Source organism: Colossoma macropomum, unplaced genomic scaffold (assembly GCF_904425465.1).
Source record: "Colossoma macropomum unplaced genomic scaffold, Colossoma_macropomum, whole genome shotgun sequence".
NCBI lineage: Eukaryota > Metazoa > Chordata > Actinopteri > Characiformes > Serrasalmidae > Colossoma > Colossoma macropomum.
The window spans coordinates 13,306,921-13,325,769 of record NW_023494802.1 but is presented as its reverse complement, the minus strand read 5'-3'; the positions used below and the strand labels follow the sequence as shown (position 1 = coordinate 13,325,769).

Here is an 18,849-nt window from a genome sequence, read left to right as displayed (position 1 = left end):
GGCATGCATGGAATTATTTGATTTTATGAAAAACACTTTAAACCAGAGGGACTTAGCTCCACACTTGGTAGATGGAGTCCATCATCACAGTTGGGAAGGTACCAAAAAGTTACCAATCAGGGCTGGATTAAAACCCACCAAGATCAGAGCTGAACACCCCTCACAGTGTTCTTCTATTTGATGTCATCTAAAAAATTTAGATTTAGTTTAAATACGAGTTGAAAATGTATAAATGACAGTATTACAGCTAGTGTGAATTTTATCACAAGTGTCCTCATTTTCAGAGACAAATGTGTGGCAACAACCGTGGTCTTTATGTGTGCTTCTTTATAAAGGCAGTGTTGTTCAATGTACCACTGAATCCATTGTGCATGTGTTGTATGAACGTCTCCATCAATATATACTACAGTAAATTCTTAAATCAACACAAAGTCACAAAAACACAGAAAAAAAGACATCTCATTCAGCTTAAAGAAATTTACACGACAGCTTTATTATCTAAAACTTTTTGAATTAATTGTATAGTTGTAGCTAATACTGCCATCTACACATGTTCAACTCGTATTTAAACTAAGTCACTTGCATTTTAAAACATTTTGGATGACATCAAATGGAAGAGTATAGCGTGAGGCGTGTTCAACTTCAATCCTGGAGGGTTTTAGTCCAGCACTGTTTGGTAACAGTAGATTACATTTCCAAACTGTGATGGACTTCACCCACCAAGAGTGGAGCTAAGCCTCTCTGATTTAAAGAGATTTTCATAAAATTAAATAATTCCATGCATGCCTTGATATTCCTTGACTGGCTCAGTAGACATGTATTATGTATGGAAATCAGCCATGAGAATACGTGCAAGACGAAAAGTGGTGTGACAGTCTCCTACATGTGCAGTGACACTTGTTTGGTATAAAACTCCATGTTTTCAGACAGAGGAGGGTCTGCTGATTTCAGTTCACTATGGGTTTATCTGGACACAATGTATTGTTTAGGCACTAGGCAGTTAAAACTGTGCCCATCCTTTATTAATGTCAGCGCAATAGGCTATAAGGCATTTCAGACGCATAGTTTGTGCAGTGACGCTAGAAAACATAAAAAAACTGCATGTTTTCTGACAGAGAAGTGTCTGGTTATTAAATTAAAAAATGAATGATTAGAAATATCTCAAATAAAATAACAAACAAATAATAAACAAAACAAGTAAATAAATACACAACCTAATAATACTAATAATACTAATTTAAAAGGATTACACAGACTAACAATGAACACTACCTCATCAGTGCCACCTACCGGCGGAATATGGTCACTGTATCGACAAGTGGAACACGTGTAAAACTGGAGTTTGCCGACTTCCACACTAACGTTATCGCAGATAATTATGGTAAAAAAAAAAATCATTATAAATTTCTTATGAAACCGAGCCCGAGTACGTGTATTTTTGTGTTATTCATTCCAAATATTTCACCAAAGACATCACTTCAGCACTGCGTTTGCACACCCCCCAAGGGGTTTTAATGCTCTGTTGGTTTATTTTGAAATGGAAACACTGGAGAAATGCAAAAAAGACCTGCTTCTGGTTACAATTGCGCTTATAACGTTAGTTATTAATTGAACGGAGTTCACTACGTAGGGTGTAGGGAGCCATTTGAGAAGCAGCCCACTTTAACAGTTCCCGCCGACTTCTGGGCGAGGCGGGTTGTCGCTTAGAGCGCCACCTAGAGTGTTGGAGGAAGGCAGTGGGACTGAAAGCATGAAGTGTGAGCACTTTAATACATAAAACACGCCTTGAATCACCCAAGACACAAAACAAAACACTAAAAATATTTATCTGCTACTTGTGACTAACAGAGCTTTATTTCTATTAAGAAAATTGTATCCTTGTTAGGTTTAAACACAGAAGATTCATGTAAGGGTATCCACATTTCCCGGGGTGCACCGCATGTACACGTCAGAGGTGCGTGGCTGCTGCTACTGCTGAAAGACCAAAACAGAGCTGTTAGTCTGAGTGATAATGAATCCTGTTGATCCAGGTTTCTTCACATTATACTTTCATTATTGACAGTTCCGGTTCTTCGTGGCGAAAGAATAGTTATGGTAACGTAACCTTGTTCCTGTATCCAGTTTCTCATTGGTCTCACTATCGAGGATGTTAATCAGGTAAGAGAATCAGATCACAGATGTTTAGCTGCTGTTATTAGCTAGAAGGTGGTAGTTAACATGGTGCGGAATTCACTCAGTTAAACGCTTCACGGGCCTGGACAGCACATGGTTAGAGCAGCTGATCCTACTCCGTGTGTCAGGTTAAAGCGAAACCGCCCGAGCCACGTCCTGAGATACTCCTGACACGTTGTTCATTTTGGTCTGTGTTTCCACTCGTATCACTTGTTGAACCGGTCGCCTGTTGAGTGTAACAGCAGTGCAGTCTAACTGCTGTATTATTACTGTGTAGCTTTCTCTCTCAGCATCGATAAAATGTGTTAAATATCTGTTGATCTAAAATCAGTAGCCCACTTTCACAGTTGAAGCTTAATAAGAACTAAAACCCGCTTAACATGCCAGTAATATGGGTTTGGTACACTGTTGTAGTGGAGGTGGACGATATGGCAAAAATACAGTATCGCGATACTTCAAGATGTTTTGACGATGCACGATATGTCACGGTATTTTTTCTGCCTACCGATAAATTGAAACGGACAAAATAAAACCAGTGAAGCCACATTTTATCAATGCTTTTAAAAAGTATGAGCACAATGATTTTTTTTACCATTTTAAACACTGGTCTGCCATAAATCCAATTAAACAGGACTAATTATGTCCTCTTTGTAATGAAGCATGCAGTTGGTCAGTGTTCTTGAAGTACTGACAAGATCACTTACTCAGAAAAACATGTTATGCCATACTATGCCATAATTTATCATGACAACAATAAATATCATTATTTTGTAGTTAAAAACCTGAGCAGCGCTCTTATTTATCCTTCTCTGGAAAAGAGCTAGCATTAGGACTAGGGATGTAACACCAATACACAACTTTTCGATACAACGTTTGATTCTAAGGTCAAGGTTTGCTTTGCTGTCGATATTTAGTTAGAACTGTCTTGATTCTCCTTGGCTCTAATTATATATTGCACAGGCCGGTGTTGCTTAATAAAAGCTCCTTAACAAAGTAAGGCTGAAAAATCACAACACTACAATGTATAACAAACTTTAGATCAACAAAAGATGTCACACTTACTAGGGCTGCTCGATTATGCCAAAAATCAAAATCACAATTATTTAACACGATTGCCTATTGACTTTGGAAACGTGATTTTATTGAACCTGTGCAAAAACTTAACAGATAGAGTTTCAGACGATTAACCCCTTAAATGGCCAGAGCCAAAGTTTTATTACACACTTCTATAACCTAAGAATGGCTCAGCCAGTTTGCATTGAAGTCCCTGTAGTTACTGAGTAATAAGCTATAGTAATCTTGTTTTCATACCCATTGGAAGCCAAAATTGTAATTAATAATACAATCTGATGAATCTGTAGTTGGCTGCAGCACGCCTCCAGCACAAGGAGGATTTGTTCTTGGTTATTGTGACTGACCCTTAAAATTTCATTTTCTAGTAGTTAGTCCTCTCATTCCTGTGTGGAAATCCGAAAAGCCCGCTGTGTGGGGATGGCATGCCCGGTGTCCGTCATCTGTCGGGCAGTCCGCAATGTGGGCTTGGTACTCATCTACTATGTCTTCTCAATTGGAATAACTTTCTACAACAAGTGGCTCATGAAGGTGAGGAAGACCTCGTTTCCTTCTCTCATATTTTAGATGTCCAGACATTCAAAGGGCCTTTATCATAGAGAACTGAATTGTCCCTGCTTTTTTGTAATGAAACAGTTTGATGTATCATGTAAACATTGTTTTAATTTCAGAAAGTACCAATTACTCTGGAGTTTATATTATCTATACAGTCAAATGCAAAAGTTTGGGTGCCCTTAGTTACATGTTTTGTTGATCTTCTACAGAAAACAAATGTCTGTGCATTTTAGTGCACACTTATTGTTTATGTGCTAAATTTAACATATTACAATAAAAATGTGGCCTGTGTAAAAATTATAGCACAATTTATGTAATATTTTTATATTTTTTTCTAAAATGTTAAACTGAGCTAAAAACTATGCATAAAAATTTGCAGAAAAATGTCATATTCAAAGTTCCATTATAGAGGATGTGTTCATTTATTTTCAGTATGAAAGTCAACAAAACATGTAATTTTTCACTGTGGTATTCCGACTTTTGCATACAACTGTGGAAATTGAGCTGCAAAAACAACCTATTTTGAATGAATTATTTTTGTGACATCTCACATACCAAAACATTTGCATACATCCGCCTATTTAGCCTATAACAGTTAAGCCCCGCCCATTCACACTGAAGTTATAAGGATGTTTTAGCCCAGACTGCATTTTGAATGAGGTACAACACAGAGCAGCCCATAAGAACAGAGCTCATTTACATATATCTGTCTTAAATGCACAGTAACAAAAACAGCCTGTTTAATTTAAAGGGATACAGAGAGGTGCACATATATAAAGAGAGGCCGTTCAATCACACAAATAGCCATGCAAAAATGAATTATTGCTGTTTTCGGCACATAAAACCACACAAACTTATAAGTGGACCTTACGACAAATGTAGGATATGGGTCCTTCAGCTCCATAATTCATTACAGTTCTTTCTTCTGTGTGATGTTGCTTTGTCCTTGGCTCTCCAAGTTTTTCCTTACTCTCATATTTTTATGCCTAGGGCTTCCACTTCCCTTTATTTATGACACTGTGGCACCTGACTATAATATTTTGCCTGTCGGCTCTGACACGCTGTGCCATGCAGTGCTGGACACGGAAGCCTCGAGTTACACTTGGTTGGAAAGAGTACCTGTACAAAGTGGCACCAACAGGTAGGACGTGAAGTCTTTTTGGGGAAAGAGACTTGTATGTCTCTCGGTTATAAGATAACGGTAGTCAAGGTGAGTGTGATAAGACAGCCGGGCTTATCACAAAGGTTTAAACAGAACTGAAGTCCATGCTGATTTTGATTGCGTGGCACATTCAAGAGCTGTTAAACATTTTACCTGCATTTGAAAAACTGGAGCATATGATGAAGTTCCATATCAGCTTATCAGTGCCTCCTCTTAATGTGTATTCAGTAAACATTCAGTATACTAACGTCTCTTCATGTAAAACGTATATCACAGTAACCCAGACAAAACATACATTGGTTGAAAATCAGTTCTCTTTCATGTGTACTATCTTTCAGCACTGGCAACCGCACTGGACATTGGACTGTCCAATTGGAGCTTCCTTTTCATTACTATCAGTCTGTGAGTATATGTGTAAAGATATAGCTCTTAACAACCTGTTTTAGTTCTAGTTGATGGCAATTCTTTTATGTTAGTGTGTACTCTCTCTGTAAGAGAATGTATGGATAGACCTGTGTCCAGTAACAACCCCAAGTGATGATAAAAATTAATTTACCGCTGGTTTAAAAAGATTTTTTTGTAATTATTTTAATTTTTTTTTTTAAGCATAACAAGTATTCCCTTAGTTGAACTTTTCAACATGTTGAGTGATTTGACTTCTTACATTAAAGCCACATTTATTGCATCTAGAATAGATAAGATTTTATCTAGAAACGTGGCTGTTGAGCTGCACTGGTTGAATGTGTTTGAGGCAGCGGGGCACTGCATGCTGTTGTGGCAGGTGGGTGTGCACAAATGGCGCCTGTAGTACAGCGTATATTTTAGGACATCCTCTAATCAGAGCAACAGACATCAGACAAAACAGCTTTGGGTCTTGGATGGAAGAACAGGGTCGCCTCTCAGCTCCAACAATTGGATAGCAGGCGAAATGGCCTAAAGTTAATGTGATAGTCACAGTTTGATTCTGTCTTACTAGATGAATTACAGTTTTCTGGTCAAATTAAAGATGACAGTATATTGTTTTACTAAAATGCTATTATGTTTTTTGATCTGACAAAGATTAAGACTCAAATCACGCGCTACAACCTCCTGCCCCAGTTTAACCATTTACGGCAGTTATTTTCCACATGGTTTCGTGAAATAAGACAATTCTGTTATCTGAACAGGCCTAAGTATGAACAAAACTGCTCAGATGTGGTGATTAGACTTTATTGATGTGCTTTTTGCAGGTACACGATGACCAAGTCTTCCGCTGTTCTCTTCATTCTGTTTTTCTCCCTAATCTTCAAACTGGAGGAACCGGTAAGCATTTGATTTGACCCCAACATGCATGTTTTTGACATTGTTGATATTAAAGTTCAGGTTGTTTTTCTTATGTTTTTAATGAGTTTTCATTATTGTTTCTCAATTTGCTGCCAAGTTCATGTTCACATGTTTAAAATAACACGCAGTGTTAAAGATGACACATTTTGTGTTACTTTTAATACAACCAGTTTGTTCAGAAAAATGAAGTCTGTGTCAGAAGTATTCTGATGCAAGGACAGTTGAAATCGTGATGGCACAAAAAGTGTGGTGTTAATTTTTAAATGTGACACTACTGTTGTGCTGGCGCATTTTGTGCTTTTCAGCTTCTTCACAAACCTCAGAAAAATTAAATATGTTACATTAATTATTTTGAAAATAGTTTCAGTATCCTGATTGTTGTGAACAGAGTGATATAATATTAGCAGAAATATGACCTCATGAAGACATTTTCTGTAAAATTGTTGACCTTTTAGCGCTTTTGATAGGAAAGTCGCAAGTGGGGTAGCACAAAATGAAATGTAGTGCTTTTAAGGTTTGTGAACAGATTGAAAGAGCCAAAATGCACCAGCAAAAAAACTTGAAACACATTTAGTAAAAACTTGTTTAAAGGAACACTATGTAAGATTTTTTAATTGAGAGGAGCAACATTACTGAGTCAGATGAAAAAACGCAGGGTAAAATATGGTGTGTGCGCTGCTGTGAGGCACCCTGTAATAATTCACAAGTCCGAGGAATTGGGATGGATTGCGTGGGAGCTTTTCAGACCTTGTCATATGTTTTTACGTATTAACGTCACACTCGATACTTTGCACATTAATGTCAGGCCTAAAAAGAAGGTAATTTAGTTTTCAAATGCAAAATCAAGATTATAGTGATAAAGATATAATGACAATAGTGGATCATTCACTTACATTCTCAGAAGACACATCCTTCACCAAGTTCACCACTGAGTTCTCTGAGAAGGGTTCAAAGCAGAACTGATGTTACAAAATATTCTTCCGCATGTTGCATGCAGTTACACACTTCCACCAAAGAGGTCCACAAATCTGCAAATCTTACATAGTGTAGCTTTTAAAAATGCATAGGAGTAGCATCAAGCAATTGGTGAAATAATGAAACAAGGTATTTAACACAATGGCCTGACATCTAATCAGCTACCTGTTTCTATTCAGTTTATGCACTGACTGTACACTGATTGTTGTTGTTTACAGGCTCTATAAATGATCTGTTTTTGTCGCTTTGTTGATTAGAACAATTAGAATTTAAGTCGCTGTGCTCAAATGGAGCACTTATTCTTATTTTCTTTTCATTGGCCTTAATTTACCAAGAACAGTTGGAGGTCTTTCTCCTATTTAGTGAAAGCTTTTAAGTTAAAAGCTTCTCTGGATCGCATGCTGTATTGCTTTGGATCACACTGTGAAGCAGTCAAGCCCATAATTATGGGCCATTTTTGTCTGAACTGTTAGGTCTAATGGTTCACTGATCACGTAACTGACAAATCAAAGTGTACTTGTTCCTTTTTGGCATGTGGTGCTAATGTAAAGCAATCATTTGGTAAAAGAATTATTGAAGCATTTTTGTGTGACTCATTGTTAACCCGAGGAAGTTAGATCATCATAAAGTTTGTCTTTCTTTTCAGAACCCATTCCTGATCCTGGTGGTGGTGCTTATAGCAAGTGGTCTTTTCATGTTCACACTCAAGTCTACACAGTTTAACTTGGAGGGCTTCATCATGGTCCTGCTGGCCTCCTTCATTGGTGGGATCCGCTGGACCCTCACTCAAGTCCTCATGCAGAAAGCTGAGCTCGGTGAGTCTGCATCAGACTAAAGCCAGGCAGACACTGTGCGATTTTAGAAATCTTAGAAAAGACTCACAGTACAGGTTTGAATCGTGTACAGCCAAAGCCTGTGATTTATATGGTCACACTGTATGAAAGCACTGATATGACACGACGTGGGTGCTCACACTGCACAGGAAACATATCCCTACAAACGGGCCTGTCTGCAGACAATTTCCAAGAAACCTGTCTCATTCAAAACATGTTACACAACCCACAGAGTACCAGGTAAAACTGGCAGAATCTCAAATGACTCTACATAATGCGCTACACAGGAATTAAAATAGTGGCTCCTGCACCCAAGCAGCGCATCATACACCGATCAGGCATAACATTATGACCACCTCCTTGTTTCTACGCTCATTGTCCATTTTATCAGCTCCACTTACTATATAGGTGCACTTTGCAGTGCTACAATTACAGACTGTAGTCCATCTGTTTTTTGGCCCGATCATAAAAATCAGTCTGCTCTGACCAACTCGGGCTTAAAACAGGTTAAAATCACATAATGTATGTCTGGCTTAACAGGGAGGGAGGATAATAGAGCTTTACATGGTTCATATTTAGGAAATTAAAAAATAAACAAAATTCTTCAATGACCTTAAAGGCAGGTTATGGCCCTTTTAATCTAAAGGGGCTGTTTAATGGCCAGCACTTCAATTCCTCACTCTTAAAACTACATAACTTGTATATTAGTGCCTTAGAAGTTACAAATAGTGGTTACTGAGTAACTAGTCCTATAATTTATGTAGATAACATGCCTGAGGTTTGAAGAGTTTCAAAGGTTCAGAGATTTGTAAGATGTGTGTTTGTGTATTGATTTATTTATTTTTTTTATTGTATTTTTCTGGTTCTCCTCTGTGCAGGGCTCCAGAACCCAATTGACACCATGTACCACCTACAGCCACTCATGTTCCTGGGTCTTTTTCCTCTTTTTGTTCTGAATGAGGGTGAGTCAGAGAGCCAGTTTTTGATTTAGAGTTCTTGATAATACCTAGTATAGCCAGGAGATGACACTCTGCTCCCTTTCTTTATTATGCACAAATATTCAGTTCAGATTTGTCTCTTTAGTGCTTTTTGATAGACATTGTCACAAACCAGCTTTACAGGAATCCATGTGTCCAAAACTGCATACTACTGTACATAAGCTACCTGGAAAAAAAAACAATTGCATACATCATTACTTCTCTAATGGGCTACTTGCACAATATAGTGTGGTTTAATGTGTTCAGTAAGCAGTGTGTGGATCACAACATCCACCAGTGTTGCAGCTGATTCTACACAAAGACTTTCTATCTGAGATTTTGTATATGTATATTGCATCATTCATACATCCTCTTCATCAGTGAGTGAACGAGAGTAGGGCTTCAAAATGTACATGGCGATTTGTATAGATAATTACAAAGGAAAGTTCTGTCGATGTCATTAAACTGTTAAATCCCTGTCATTCAGTAATCATTGTCTTTAGCTAGTATTATGGTAGTGATAAATTACTAGCAGACATTTTCAGGCTTTGTGTCATTCAAACCTGCAGCCAAAAAAGCTATCTTACCATGATGCACATGTTCACATCTGCCACAGAAGTCTCAGTAAATAGGCTGTGACATCCTCAGCATGCATGGCTAACAGCTCCTTCACTACTCAGTCATGTACAGATTACACTCCCATGACGGTTTTCCTTCACAAAGACTCAAAACTCGGCTGTAAAAATAAAAACGTCACAAAACAGTTCTGCTTTTTACCAGCAGTATTGCGTCACTTTTGAACAGTCTCATGTAGAAAAACTCATGTTCCTACATATTAGAGAATTATATTAAATATTAGGTCAGTGTACCAACTGAGACATTGGCAGATGTTGTTATGCACACACTGCTTATACCAGAAGTGTGCAGCACCATCTTGTGCAACTATCCAATGCTTAGTCAAGCATCCGATTGCTTTAATAACAGCACCAGTCCTGTCAGGTGATTATTACAACAGTCTCAGTTCCTGTGTATTGTAGCCTACTCTTCCCCACTAGCTTTGTGCTTCATGTCCAAGCAGTACACAACATTGACATTCCCATGTTTCAGGATGACAACTACAGGGTTATGCAACTGGTTCAACAGATATGAAGGAACACTTGGACAGTGGGACTGAGGCACTACACCTCAATCCTAATTCTTAATTTGGAACAGCTGATAGGCTGAAATAGATGCACACAAACTCTGGCAGTTTTGTGGAAGAGTGGGTAAAAGTGGACATGAACTGTCTCTGAAGGTGTAATCTTAAAAGCATTAGTGCTGTGATTAGTGCAAGAGGACACGTAACCAGAAGTTAGAAAATAAGTGATGCATGCGAGTAATTCTTTTGTGTGGTGAGCTTAAGGCACTCCTGAATGCACTGCTGTTGCTTGTGTTCTAGTTTAACATGCTATTTAGTTTAGAAGTAAGCGGTTTTGAATGCAGCCCATATTTTCCTTTTGAACAAGTCGAGGCTGTCTGAGGCAGGTACAGCTCCCTAAGAGCATGAGGCCAAGACCTTATTAGGTCAGTATGGTTTTGTATAGCAGTTTCTCTTCCTCAGTTGCACATGTGTGTAGACATTAGTTCTTTGGACTCTTTCATGAAGGAAGCCTACTCTACTTAGTTTTTAAAACGTTTGGCACTGGGGATGCACAAAGATCAAAATCATATTGGCATCAGCAGATAATTGGGTTAACTAAATTATCGCCATCACATAGATGTTTCAATGTGACAGATATTTGGAACCCTACAGACGTAAATGCCATATCTTTTCTGCAATGCTACTCCAAGTAGATGCAGCCCTGATTTATATATAATTCTTTATAATAACTCTGTTTATGTTTTGGCACTGGCAGATATGTACATGAAAGGTATTGAATATTGACACTGGCCTACAATGTCCATATTGATGCATCCCTTCTAGCCACTTGTACAGTCCATAGTGAGTTGGCTATAAATGTATTCTTGTATTTATATTTAGACGACTAGGTTATATTCATAGACTGGTCACTAGAAGAATCCTTACTTTCTCAAATCACATTTCCATAAAATGTTCTTTACTATTTTGTGTCTATTAATGACATACTTACTTGTTTATGCATGACTGGACAACCAATGCATTTGGCTCTTGTATTATGTATTTACTTTTCGGACTTTGATAAGATCTTAAATATGTGATCAGGGCTGGGTTTGAGCACCACAGAGAAGCTGTTCAGGGTGAGTGAGCTCCAGCCGTTACTCTACTCTCTCCTGACTCTGTCAGTGGGCGGATCGCTGGCCTTCGGACTGGGTTTCTCAGAGTTTCTGCTCGTCTCCCGCACCTCCAGCCTTACGCTCTCCATTGCAGGCATCTTTAAGGTGAACGCACACACCCAACTGAATTAGCATCTACTCATCTTCCTTGCAGTTGTCATGATCTTTATACTCAAGTAATGCTGACCATACACTAGAAGACTTTGAGAAGAATTTGTAAAGACTTTTGAAAGACTAAAATCTGACACCCTCTCACATCTAAAGACAGTGTCACAGTTTTTAGTCACAGACTATGATTTTGCAAAGACTGGGAATCTTGCAGGGTCACTATTTGCAAGACTGCAACTAGGTTTTTGAGTTTATTTCCCATCATGCACCCGGTGGAAATTTACAAACAGATAAACCCTTTCCTGCCACTATACATAATAATTAATGGCATAATTATTGTACTCTAGTAAAGCAGAGCATGTAAATGACACGGGGGTACTGCGCTGAAATATCTGCATTTTATTGCATTTGTAACACATAAATAAATAAATATTATATTTTGCCATAATGCTAATCCAGGTGGCTCTCGTCCCAATTTCTATATTCTATAAATGTGCTTAATAAAAAGCATTAGACATTGGCATCAGCACACCATGTTGGTGTGCCCTACTGTGATTACTCAAAAGAAAAAAACAGACATTAAGAACAGACACAAAACACCAAAAAATTCTAATAAAGGCAAGGAAGAAATACAAAAGAGAGAAAGATATGCTTACTAATTTCACAACCCAGCCACAGTATGTACGTATGTATGTATGTACATATGTATGTATGCCTTGGGTGACCAGTCTCCTCTGCGAAAGGCTGGTTTGACTTCATTCCAAACAAGGTTCCACTTGTTTTAATCAGTTGGTCTTATTCTTCAACAACATCATATGAGCTCCTGCTTTGGAATGAAAACCTGTACTGGCTCTTTCTAAGAACTGATTACTTACTACATACTGTCTGCTGTGAATAAACTCATTTGCTGAATCTTCATGTTTTTTCACGTTAAAAAATGATTGTTATATATTATGTCAATTGGATGGATAGTTGATGTTCTCTCTGTCTGTCTGTCTGTTTATAGGAGGTGTGCACTCTGCTGCTGGCAGTAGGGTTTATGGGTGACAAAATGAGCACGGTGAACTGGCTGGGCTTTGTTGTCTGTCTGTCCGGTATCTCTCTACACGTGGGTCTGAAGACATACTACAGCAAAGGTAGCGTTCCTTCAGTCACTCTTCTCTTCAGCAGCCTCAGTCAGAACCTGCATTATTTTTGAATGTGTTTTGTGTTGTGTTTTTTTGTCCTGGTAGCATACAGTTGAATACCTCCCTGATACTTAGTAAAAGAACTGAAGACATCTAAATGCAAGTCATAATAGAGGCCAATGGGAATGTATAGTAGCATCTGCACAGTGGCTTTTATTATGAGTGTCTTTAGAGGTAGTAGGTGTTCTTTCTTTCCTTAAGGACTGAGAAATGTGTCAGATAATTAGTAAAACACTAGAAAACTGTAAATAAAAAGAAATGTTAGATGTGTCTAGAATGATGAACGGAGCTAAACGAGAAAGCTGGGTAGCAATGAGAATTAAAGCTACCCAGTGTAAAATCTGGGGGGTTGGAGACCTCTCTGGTCGAAATGTGTAATTGCACCCAACCTGTGAAAGAACGTTTTGTAACGTGGGTTGTGGTTCGAACTCCTTTCTTGAGAGGATGAATCTGATGATTTTGAGATCTTAAAATACAAAACTTAGTGAAGGACATGTTTTCAGATAATGTAAGTAAATTATCTATCATTGTCAACATATCCATCAGTATAATGTTGACTTTGCATTTGAGACCTAAACATCGAGCTGGACTTCTTTTGGATCCTGTGCGCATGACGTTAATGTGTAAAGACTTGTGATATAGTCTCCAGGCTCCCGAGTGGCGCAACCGTCTAAGTGCTGGCCCTATCATCAGGAGATCGCGAGTTCGATCCCTGGTGATGCTACAGCCATCCGTAGCCGGGAGTCCAAGAGAGCACAGTTGGCTTCACTCTCTCTGGGTGGGTAGGATGGCCCCGCCTTCTCCCCCCATCACTCAACGCGATGCTAGTCAGCGCAGGCGTCTGTTAGCTGACGTAACAGATCTGGCGGTTAGCGCTTTCCTCCGAGCGCGTTCAGCTGTCCAATGACGTTGCGTCAGTGGCAGTTCGAAAAGATGCGGTGGCGCTTCACAGGTCTCAGAGGAAGCCTGTGTTAGCCTTCACCCTCTTAGCGTTGGTAGTATCGTGTGGTTGGGCGAGTCCTAACTAGCGGGTGGAATTGGAGACGACTAAATTGGGGAGAAAATTGGGTAATGACTCTCCAGAATTCATGATATTTCAAAGAGGAAATCAATTCTTAAGGTGTATATCTCGACAAAAAAGGAAAGTAAATAGATCATACAGTATATTACTTACCATTAAATTGACTTGACTGACATTGACTGATTCCTGAAATACTTAGTGGGGATTTTTTTCTCCTTTTTTATTTCAGAAAGAATAATCATTTGTGGTAACTTACTGTATGCTACAGATAGAGATTCCGTTGTAAAACACTGGAGTATTCCCATAATAATAATCTTCAGGTGCATTCATCACTGAGACTGTTACGCCTGTCAGGAGTTTCTGGTTGTTTATCTTCAGCCTCTTTGCTTTTTCTAGGTAATGGCCCTACATTAAGGCCTCTGCCAGGCAGAGACAACCCAGATATGGAGCTTCCTCTTCTTACATCCAGAGAGGATGCCTGTGAGGTAGAGGACGAAGAAGAAGAGGACTGAACTTCATGGACAATAGGACAAATAGAGGTTTTCAGTCTCCAGAATGAAGAAGGAGTAAATGGACCTTTTGGTATCATCTCCTTCATAATTCTCTGGATGGTCACATTGACCACAGACCCAGGAAAAAGTAGCACAGATGGCACAGTAACGTCATAAGAAGCTATGGTACAGACCTCACGCCGAAAGGCTTGAATTATAGAAAACCTGGGATGTTTCAGGAATAGACACATCCTATTCCTTGCTGGGAGGAGCCAGTTTAAACACTGATTGTGACCAGGTCTAGGGCTGCATGATTAATTTAAACAGTTAAAAGTATTTTCACAAAAGGCTTTTATCGTCAGAGTACCAAAAACTACGGCCCAAAATGCATTTTAATCCGGCAAAACAGAAATCTGGACATTTTAGCCAGACCATGGGCCATTTCAGGTCATATAAGTTGCATTGTAACACAAAATTATTTATCTTTTATTTATTTCTATCATGCAGCCCTGACCAAATTTGCATTCTCAGTCTGGACTCAGGACCAGTTTCTATGGGGCCTTATGTCTTTCTGTTTACATGAGAACTGACTCCTTTTACTAATGAACAGTTTTACTTTGCAAAGATGTAATAATTTTGTTAGTTATGTACTAATGATCTTTATTCATGTAAAATAAACAACTCATGCCAGGAATCCATGAAAACACATTTTTCTAATGTTCTGTTGTGTACTCTTCATGATGTATGGCAAGTTCGCATCATTTCACATCTGACCTGCAGACCAAAGTTGATTAGATTTATTCATTATGATGCCTCTTGGCAGAGAGCAAGTTTGCAAAAGCTTTAGCCTAACTTGGTTTATTTTTGTGTGTTTAGCATATTAACCTGCAATCAGAGAGCCTATTCATAATTCATCAGTCTGCAGGGAAGTGGAACAAGATGATGATTTTGAAATTGAACTGGGTGGTTTACCATGCACGTGTCAAGCTCCAGTAACAATGGGCCAAAACACTGCAGACTTGAGCACCCTGCCTCACTAAACACACCTGATTCAGCTCATCAGCTAATTAGCAAGGTCTTCATGGACTGAATTCAGAGCGTTAGATGAGGGCAAACGCTAATCTCGGCAGCACTCTGGCCTGGAAGGTCCCCGGTTTGACATGCCTGGTTTACCATGTTTGATATGCTAGAGACTGCTTTAAAATGTGTTGTCGACCTAATATTTGGAATTCTATGTAAAAATATTCAAAAGCATATTTGATTAAAATGGCACCACCACTCTGCTGACCATCCCAAAATCTGACATATGATTAGGATCAACATACATCATTTCTTGCTTCTTTTTTTAAGGGTTTGCTTTCTACAGCACCATCTTGTGGGGTTAAATGGAAAGGGCAGAAATAATTAATTGGTAGAAAAAGTTTCATTATGATTCTGATTGTTTTCTTTCTTCTCCATTAATTACATGTTTAATACAAGCAGAAGTTCTAGAAATTCAGTTGAACATGTGAAATTTTATTAGTACTAGAAAACTTAGAAAATATAAAAAGTGTGTAAAATATTAATATTTTAAAAATTAGGAAATACATTTTTACTTTGTAAGATTTTGCTTCTCACTAATAATTGGATCAACTTTTTGTGTTTCATTTTTAATGTGTGTAATTACTACATGTTTAAATAATTTCTAACTACTAAAGACAGTTTTTTTACATGTAACAATTCAGTTTTCATTAGTAAGAAACCTTTTAACAGTTCATAATTAGACACAAATCATAAAAATAACTTTTTAATTCTTAATTGTTCATTTATTACTAGTAATAGCAATAAAGGTAATATTTTACTTGTTTAAAGTAAATTTCAATAATCATTCTTCAAAAAAGATGGTTCTTCAAGGCTTCTTTAGTAAAGAAAATGGTTCTATATAGAACCATGAACACTCAAAGAACCCTTTTCATGATTAAAGGGTTCTTGATGGAGAATGTGCTGTAGATGGCTCTATATAGGACCTTTTTGAGAAAAGGTTTTTCTATTGTTATGCCAAACCTGTAACAATTGAAGAACCCTTTTGGGTGCTACATGGAGCCCATTTCAAAAAGTTTCTATAAAGAACCATGTACAGCACATTCTCCATCAGTCTGAAGAACCCGTTCATGATGCAGAGAACCCTTTAATCATTTTTGAGCATTAATGGTTCTATATAGAACTATTTTCTTTACTAAAGAACCTTTGAAGAACCACATTTTAAGTGTGTAGTACCATAAACACTTAAGGGGTTCTATGTAGTACCAAAGATAGTTCTGTGACTTTTTTTAATTAAAAAAAAACTCTTTAAAGAACCATATACAACAGGTTTCCCATCATAAACAAGAACCATTTATGTGTTCAAGTGGGCCCCTGAATTATCATGGTTCTTTAAAGAACCCTCAAAGAACCACTTACTTAAAGGATGTATCAATCAGGTGCCAGATGACCAAGTATAATTGAGTTATTCTCTCTGTTTGTCAGTGGTACCAGGTGTGTTGTGTCTAAAGCAGTATATACACCGATCAGACATAACACTATGACCACCTCCTTGTTTCTACGCTCATTGTCCATTTTATCAGCTCCACTTACTATATAGGTGCACTTTGTAGTTCTACAGTTACAGACTGTAGTCCATCTGTTTCTCTGCATACTTTGTTAGCCCCCTTTTTTACCCTGTACTTCAGTGGTCAGGACCCCCATGGACCCTCACAGAGCAGGTACTATTTGGGTGGTGGATCATTCTCAGGACTGCAGTAACACTGACGTGGTGGTAGTGTGTTAGTGTGTGTTGCGCTGGTACGAGTGGATCAGACACAGCAGTGCTGCTGGAGTTTTTAAACACCTCAGTGTCACTGCTGGACTGAGAATAGTCCACCAGCCAAAAATATCCAGCCAGCAGCGTCCTGTGGGCAGCATCCTGTGACCACTGATGAAGGACTAGAGGATGATTAGCTCATACTGTACAGCAAGAGATGAGCTATCGTCTCTGGCTTTACATCTAAGGTGGACCAACAACGCAGGTGTGTCTAATACAGTGGGCAGTGAGTGGACACTGTTTAAAAACTCCAGCAGCACTGCTGTGTCTGATCCACTCGTACCAGCCCAGCACACACTAACACACCACGACCACGTCAGCGTTACTGCAGTGCTGAGAATGATCCACCACCCAAATAGTACCTGCTCTGTGAGCGTCCATGGGGGTCCTGACCGCTGAAGAACAGGGTAAAAGGGGACTAACAAAGTATGCAGCGAAACAGATGGACTACAGTCTCTAACTGTAGAACTACAAAGTGCACCTATATAGTAAGTGGAGCTGATAAAATGGTCGGTGTAGATTTTAACAGTGAAAGTGATTCACCTCAGCTCCACTACTGGTTCTGCAGTCAGTCTCTGTGCACTGTCGTAATGTTAGGTAAACATGGTCGACTACAGGCAACTCGCCAGCGTTAAAGTAACATTTGAACACAGCTTTGCAGACCAGAAAAAGTATCACCCCTCTCTAAATTACTCTAAAGTTCGTTTTCCTTAAAATACCTAAAAATAAGAGCGCTGGTTCGACAGTCTTGCACCACCAGACACACAGACAGTGCTAGCAAACTGACGAGCTCCACTCAGAGCTGAGGCATCTCCCCGCCCAGATCTCAGCAGAGGAAGGTAGAGAGAGGGGCGTATCGAGTTCCTCACCTAAACCCCACCAGAGTGAGGACTAGATAAGGAAACAGAAACAGAGTGAACTAGCGGAGTCTCGTGTGTTCACATCCCCACCTGAGGAATGCAAATGACCGCTTAAAGCCTGGACTCTCGGACAAAGCAGCACAGCTTCAGGTAAGCCAGCTTTCTCCTCATCACGCCGCTCACTCTGCTTAGCCGCGGAGGGCGAATTGAACGAGTCTGAAAGAATGGAAACTTCACATTTCACACTGCTTAAATCACCCACCCAGAGGTCAGAGGGTGTGTGGAGTAGCTTAAAACCCACTCTCAGGTCAAAGTGTCTTTTTCTTAAAGAAATATTGACTAACTTAGAGGTTGAAGTAGCTTGTAGAGTTGAGCAGGAGTGAAAGGAGCTGAGGTTTGTTAGGCACTGTTCTTCTCTTTTTGGGAAAAATGAAATGCTAAAGCTCAAAAGTGAGAGCAACAGCAAGGAAAACCATGTGTTCAACAGGACAGAATGAAATTTCAGGCAAAATGAAATGGAGTCAAAAGAAAACTAATTTCAGCTGGGGCCCTCTCCTGTCCATAGAAGACACTTAGAAAAGGGCAAGTCCAGCAAAACTGGACTTTAGTATAACTAAGTAAAATGTAAACATTTACTACCCACCCTTCTCAACAGCTCTGCCTCATTTAGTAGTACATTGTTCTGTAGTTCTGAAGGCAGGTCTTTCTGTTCTGAGTGACCCTGTCAGGGTGGATAAATGTCCTGTCTCATGTTTCAGTGTAAAAGCCTGTGGTAAAATGTCTGAGGCCCTGCCACCTGTTTGACCCACACATGTTATGTATGAGTTTTCACCGATTCTACAAAAAGGCTTGGGCCTGCAGCTGGACTTACTACATGAATTGGTTATATAGCTCTTCAGTAATGTGATGTGGCTTGTTGTACATGTCTGATCCTGATTTATCAATGCTTTGAGATCAGATCTCAGATCTCAACTTTTCCTACA

At 39.0% G+C, this 18,849-nt stretch overlaps 2 protein-coding genes across 4 annotated transcripts in view; both read left to right on the top strand.

Annotated features, from left to right (window-relative positions):
• Positions 1–1,927: 1,927 nt before the first annotated feature.
• slc35c2 (solute carrier family 35 member C2) lies at positions 1,928–14,875 on the top strand. 2 transcript variants are annotated; one of them, XM_036591363.1, is made up of 10 exons: positions 1,928–2,157; positions 3,615–3,774; positions 4,789–4,939; positions 5,299–5,362; positions 6,190–6,262; positions 7,905–8,073; positions 8,970–9,053; positions 11,290–11,465; positions 12,475–12,604; positions 14,073–14,875. In XM_036591363.1, exons 2-10 carry the CDS (start codon positions 3,664–3,666, stop codon positions 14,186–14,188), a joined length of 1,074 nt encoding a protein of 357 aa, XP_036447256.1. In that variant the 5' UTR covers positions 1,928–2,157; positions 3,615–3,663; the 3' UTR covers positions 14,189–14,875. The 2 variants fall into 2 exon arrangements, with proteins under 2 accessions (XP_036447256.1, XP_036447255.1); XM_036591362.1 differs by having other exon boundaries at positions 1,930–2,157; positions 3,612–3,774.
• Positions 14,876–17,822: 2,947 nt separating this feature from the next.
• Positions 17,823–18,849, top strand: part of LOC118822358 (collagen alpha-1(XIV) chain) — a 43,922-nt gene continuing 42,895 nt past the window's right edge. For both annotated transcript variants that reach the window (XM_036591361.1, XM_036591360.1), the window contains exon 1: positions 17,823–18,016. The gene's annotated coding sequence lies outside the window, so the exon portion shown is untranslated. The remainder of the gene's footprint in view (positions 18,017–18,849) is intronic.

What these genes read in the sequence shown, in the direction of transcription:
- slc35c2 (XM_036591363.1), top strand. Translation starts at nt 3,664, where the DNA reads ATGGCATGCCCGGTGTCCGTCATCTGTCGGGCAGTCCGCAATGTGGGC. An exon ending in TCTTTTTGTTCTGAATGAGG is followed by an intron (nt 9,054 to 11,289) that starts GTGAGTCAGAGA and finishes ATATGTGATCAG; the next exon opens with GGCTGGGTTTGAGCACCACA. An exon ending in CCATTGCAGGCATCTTTAAG is followed by an intron (nt 11,466 to 12,474) that starts GTGAACGCACAC and finishes GTCTGTTTATAG; the next exon opens with GAGGTGTGCACTCTGCTGCT.